We start from the raw sequence: 6,600 nt of genomic DNA on the forward strand, positions 1-6,600 counted from the left end.
ATAGTTTGTAGAAGGGGGGGGGGGTGAATACAAACACAACAATTTTCACTTTTTAAAATCCTTTATTGATAAAGAAGATCAATATAGAATTTTACAGATTGTTTGAAGAAAAGATAAGACATTGAACTTATTTAAACACTCGAAGAAACACACAAGATACATAAACCAAGAAAGAAAAGACTTGCTAAAAGAAAATGTTAAGGAGTCTTGTGCGTGTGGGAAAGTCTTTCTCTTAGATAGAGAGTTGATCTTCAAGAAGTAGAATTCTTGTATTAGTTGACTTCCCAAATTTTTAGCTTCCAAAGGTGGAGACTTGAGATCCATAAGCTAGACTTCTAGATCTATGGTGTAAGGCTTTCAAGAACACTCTCTTGGACTCCCAAGAACTAACAAAACACCACAAAGAAGAGATGGAGGTTAAGGATGGAAAAATACCAAACCCTAGGTCAAGAAACAACAATTTAGATCTTACCTTTCAATTTATAGAAACCCAAATTATAAAGGGAACTTCAATCCTTTCTTTTCCCCACTTTAAAGAGCTTTAAGATATGAAACTATGGCCTATGGAATCGCTTACGTTGAATAAGAGACAGGAAAGTTATGACCAAATTAAATGAAAAAAAACCCCAACAAATCACGTTTTTAACCCTCAGGGGCCACATGAGGCTTGTGAAGCCACTTAAGTCGCTTGGAAAGTCATCGAACACAAAAATCAGTGTTCCAACACTTACTTTGTGTTATTAAGTTGGTTTCTGACTTCTCGTGTGACCAAATTTGCATGGAAGGTCCCTGAATGCCTGAGATAGTCTTTGACACAACTTTTCTTCTTCCCAACTAAACCACAACCCTTGATTAAATACTACAAACATTCAATAATGTTTGGTCACTGAATGGATTTCTAAAACAAATCTACACCCATAAACGATTAACCGTAAAAACACATGTGTTACACTCATGTGGGTAAAAAAGGACAAATGACATAGATGATTCATTCGAACTCTACAGAAAATAAAGCTTCTGAGATCAGGTTAAAAAAGCAATAGGCAAAATGTCTTCACATTATTGCATTTTATACGTTTTGATGTATAAAAGAATTTTAAAAAATGAACGAAGTTGAAAACGTAGCTTAGATATATTGTAAGCTACATTATTAGAAAATGTAATTATAATACTTTACATATGATAAAAACTGAATTGAGAAAATGTGAAATTAGTTTTGTACCATGTATATACTTCTTTTGCAAAGACAAAAAATGAGTGTAATTTTTATCGATGGGGTAAAACAAAGTCACTTAACAAAAGACATCAATTAGTTGTCGGTCCCACATAACCACAATTGTGAGGTGACCTCGCCTTTCAACAACACATCAATTATTTTAACTGGTGAACTGGTTTAACAAATTTAACATATTCTTTGTCTTCCTAGTCGGGCCACGATGTTTAAGAGGCCGACGGACACAATGTACTTTACAAACTCATTTTCTTTCCAACCGAACAAAAAAAATTACTTTTCAAACATAAAATGGCCTTTTGATGAATCTTAAATAGTTAGATTTTTCTGCACGGTGAATGACATTATATGACGCTCCAAAGTTTTCAGTTTACTATCCTTGATATTTTATAGTTACTAAAATATGCACCGTTTATAATTACAGAAAAATTGAACTGATTTTCTAATTATTAGTGATTAGAACACAAGAACTAAAATAAGATCATTTAATTAATGTTAATTAATATTTAATTCTATAAGAACATCTACAATATATTCTCTATAATGTATATAAAGCAAAGAATTAAAAATTTAAATTGATAAAAAAATTACATTTAATTTCAAGATATTCTTTATTTTAGAGAGTTTATTATTTAACTATATTATTTAAAATATTTTATAATTTTATCATTTCATACATTTAAAAAAAACACTTTATATAAAATAATAATAATAAATTAATTCCATTGGTGGAAATTAATAAAATTAGTATTTATCTATTCTCAAACGAAATTTTAGAGATTTTTCTACACTTACTCGGTGTTTGGTTTAATATTAATAGTTTTGGGAAATTTGGATTTTCTGAAAAGATTTGAAATTTTTAGTATGTTTAATTTATAAGATTTAGAATCTTTTATTTTTTTTAGTTTGTAGGATTTGAAATGAAATTGAATTCTATTTTCTAAAAAAAAATAAAAATAATTTATAAGTAGTTATAAAAATAATTTATAAGTAATTATAAAAATAATTAAATTACCTTTTTATTTATTGATTATTATAAACAAATGTTTTCAATAATTTTAAAATATTATTACACACAAAAAGGAGCTTACACACAAATGGGATCTTACAAACAAATGAAATCCTTCAAATCAAACATGAGTTTAGAATTAAATTCAATTCCAAATTCTTCAAATGCTTCCATTCTTGCATACCAGACGGGACCAATAAATTCTCTGATAGGTCGAAAGAAAAAATTAAATCTCAATTTTCTCTATTTTAAAAAATCAGTTAAAGATCATCCAATGTAAATAATGTCACTAATGTTAAAAAATAAATTGTTGTTTTTCACAAGGTGAAACAATGTACTGTTGTTTCACAATTTGAAAATAAAAATGTAGTGTTGTTTTACAATTTGAAAATAAAATAAAACAAAAGTTGACGTGAAATGGATGTGAAACGTGAAATGGATGTGAAACACTAAAGTGTTTTCATATTGTCAAACAATACAATGTTTCACATGGTGAAACCATGTAGTGTTGTTTCACAATTTGAAAATAAAACAAATAAAAATTGAAGTGAAATGTGGTGTCATGTGAAACAACACAATTTTTCACATGGTGAAACAATGTAGTGTTGTTTCACATGGTGAAATAATCTAGTGTTGTTCATCATGTGAAAAGAAATAAAAAATGACGTAAAATGTGATGTAAAAATATTAAAGTGTTGTTTCAGAAGACGAAATTAGATATGAGTTAAATCACTTTTACTGTTTCATATGAAAATGCAATTATTAAAAAAATATAAAAAACTAATGATACTCTGTCAAATTAAAGAAGATAAAACGTTCGTTTTGTTTTTTATATAAATTTTTTGATTAAAGAGTTTATTGTAATTATTATATTCTAAATTTAAAATTTTATTGTAATTAATATAATTTCGATAACCGTTATTATAACTATAACTTGGACATCAAATGACTAGATTATTTTTTTCAACTTGCCATTTATCTAATAATTAGTTTCAAATTACAAAAATATCATCGTCTTTCATAGCCGTAGATTATAATCAAATAATTATTAAGATTAGTCTTCACGATCCTCGACCTTTTTTTAGTCCTTACATGATTTTTAACCCCTATAGATGTATGTATATTTTAGGTTTTCAAATGGTTGGGAGACCAAAAATCATGCTCAACCCGAACCCAAATATCCCTTAAGAAGTCGGGTTTCAGACTTCACACATTTGGATTTTGTACATACACCTTGTTTTTGGTTCGGGTTTGCTTTGGATTTTAAACTCCCCTAGTGTTGAATTGATGGACTAAAACGTCGAAAGCTAAAACCTAAGGGACTAAAAGTGAACATTTACACCATAAAAAAGTCGGTCAACCATAGCTCCATACCCTTGACCATGGTTAAAACCGCCAAGAAACACAGGGAAAAAGGGTGGAAGGAAGAAGACGGTCTCTGCAAGCATTTTTTATATAAAAAATATTTTTGGTTGTTGGTGTATGTCTGAGCCTTTTTCATATAAAAATGATAAGATCTTGAAGAATACATATTTTCGTCAATCACTCTGTTCTTGCGTTCTCACATCCTCCATTTCTCACTTTTCTTTAATCATGTATGCTCTTTCATCCCCTTTTCATGTTCTTGTTTGATTCCTTCTTGTCAATTTAAGGAAATTGGATCTGTTTCGAGATTACGTTCTTTGATTGCGATGAAGACGATGAGGAATTTAACGAGTCTTGTTGTGATATTTGGCGGGAGGGAGGTTTTTGGGGAGATTTACCTAATATTCTTCTGTTGATCGAGTAAAAGTGGCAAGAGAATTGAAAGCTATATTTGTCCGGAAATTGAATGCGGAGGTCGACATATACCTAGGTTTTGATTTGAAGGAGGTTGCGTGTGAAGATTTCCGTAATAATACATATCTGTTGCTATTTCAAGAAAACGAGATTTGGTTACAAAAAGATGGATTCCAATCGTGAATCTTCGGAAGAGCCCAGCATCGTCACCGATAAGCTCAGTTACGAGATTTTCTCAATCCTCGAGTCCAAGTTTTTATTCGGTTACAACGATCCCAAGCTTTGGAAACCTAAACAAGTTTCTCCGGAAATTTCTGTTACGCCGACGCAATCGGATGACGGTGGTGTTCTATCGATGAAGAATCAGAGAGGCAAAATCTGTTTACTCTCTATTGATGGTGGAGGAATGCGTGGTATTTTAGCAGGTAAAGCGCTGGCGCAATTTGAAAAGGCGTTGAAAGCGAAATCCGGCAATCCGAATGCGAGAATCGCCGATTATATCGATGTTGCCGCTGGCACAGGTGTCGGAGGTGTGTTCACGGCGATGCTCTTCGGAAGCAAAAGTCAGAGGGTTCCGATTTTCAAAGCGGAGGAGACGTGGAGGTTTTTGGCGGAGCAAGGGAAGCGATTGTATCATCAGAAATCTAGTTCCGCCGGCGGTGGCGGTGGCGGTGGAGGTTTGTGGAAAAGGTTGTTTCGCGGCGGAGGAGGGATAAGCCATGCCACCACAGCATTTGAAAACGCCATGAAGGAAGCGTTCGAGGTCAACGGAAGGAGTTTGACATTAAAAGACACGTTGAAGCCGGTTTTGATCCCCTGCTACGACCTCTCCAGCTCAGCTCCGTTTCTCTTCTCTCGAGCCGACGCTTTGGAAACCGACAGCTTCGACTTCCGGCTCTGGGAGGTCTGCCGCGCCACATCAGCCGAACCGGACTTGTTCGAACCGGTCTCCATGAAGTCCATCGATGGTAAAACCCGATGCGTTGCGGTGGACGGCGGCTTAGCCATGAGCAACCCCACCGCCGCCGCGATCACTCACGTGATACACAACAAGCAGGAATTCCCGTTCGTGCGCGGGGTGGAGGACCTCTTGGTACTTTCACTCGGCACGGGTCAGCTTCTAGAAGGAAACTACGATTACGACCAAGTCAAAGGGTGGAAGGCTAAAGACTGGGCTAGACCCATGGCTCGAATCTCCGGTGACAGCTCCGCCGACATGGTGGACCACGCCGTCGCCATGGCGTTCGGTCAGAGCCGTTGTAGTAACTACGTTCGTATCCAGGTATATTCCTCACTTTTGACATGTGTGTTTTCTTTGATTTTCTATCTAATCTTTTGGTTGAAAAACATGCACGCACTTAATATAATATTAATGTGAATACTATCATCGTCTTCATCGCCTTCCCCAGAATCTCTCTGTTTTGACCATCATCGTCTTCACCATCTCTGGATCTCTTGAACCCGTCGCCTTCGTCCCCTTCCCCAGATCGGCCGGTTTTCGCCGGTGACCTCCATCGTCTCCATCGCCGGCGACCTCGGTCGTCTCCATCGCCGCTCGCATCAGGTCTCTCTATTTTTGACAGCCCCTTGTTTTTTACAGCCCCTTAACAGTAGCTTAATAGGATTCCCCTTGTTTTTCTTCTACGAAACTGGAGACTGAAAGGAGGAAGAACTGGCTATCCCAAGGGATTTTGACCCACAAAAACAATTGAAGATTTTGACCCACAAAAACAATTGAAAGACATACAGGACAAATATGGTTGGTAATTGCTTATGAAAAAATAATATTATGTTGGTTTGGATTAATATGAAAAATCTTGTTTTGAACTAGTATCGCTATGTTTGTTTGGATTAATATGAAATACGTGTTTTTGTTGAATCGAATTCGAATAATGGGTTTTTGTTAGATGAGGGTTAAAATGGTAATTTATTGTCATTCAGAGAACAGTTACCAAACAACATTATTTCATTCAGCACTTAACCATTCTGACCCTTTTAACCATTCTGACCTCTTAACTATTCTGCACTAAATCATTCAGCAACTGCCAAACAGCCCTTTAACCTGATTTCGATATATATATTTTCAATATATGATTTAACCTGATTTCGATATATATCGAGGAGCGATCAAATGAAAACCACTCCAATTTGTAAAAACCGTAAAAACTATTCTCATCCATCATTAATCTTATGAAATTTTTTCATGAAATTATTAATCTTGTGAAATTGTTTCATATAATACTTTTTTTGATGAAGTTGTTTCATATATATAGGGTTGGGTTCATGTGAGATCAAAGGTTTTTCGTGAGACTCGTAAGATCAATTTATGTTTATTGATCAACTTTATAAGTTAATGATCTAATAGTCTAAAGTTGCACGGTGACAATTTTGTGATTCTTGAGAAGTCTCGTGGCGTTTATAAATGTTCAGATTGTCAAATTGTAGATCTAATTCAAGGGTTGAGAATTGGTCTTACAGATCTCGTGAAAAATCATTGGTCTCACATGATCCCAAGTCTTTCTCTCTCTCTCTCTCTCTCTCTCTATATATATATATATATATATATATATATATATATATA

The 6,600-nt window shown here is 34.4% G+C and overlaps 1 protein-coding gene across 1 annotated transcript in view; it reads left to right on the plus strand.

The window, feature by feature from the left end:
- Positions 1-3,713: 3,713 nt before the first annotated feature.
- LOC112525218 (patatin-like protein 6) overlaps positions 3,714-6,600 on the plus strand; it is a 4,063-nt gene continuing 1,176 nt past the window's right edge. The window contains exon 1 of the mRNA XM_025135244.1: positions 3,714-5,301. Within this exon, the coding sequence (XP_024991012.1) occupies positions 4,186-5,301 (1,116 nt within the window). The 5' untranslated portion in view covers positions 3,714-4,185. The remainder of the gene's footprint in view (positions 5,302-6,600) is intronic.

Source organism: Cynara cardunculus (assembly GCF_001531365.2).
Source record: "Cynara cardunculus var. scolymus isolate 2C chromosome LG 13, CcrdV1, whole genome shotgun sequence".
Classification (NCBI taxonomy): domain Eukaryota; kingdom Viridiplantae; phylum Streptophyta; class Magnoliopsida; order Asterales; family Asteraceae; genus Cynara; species Cynara cardunculus.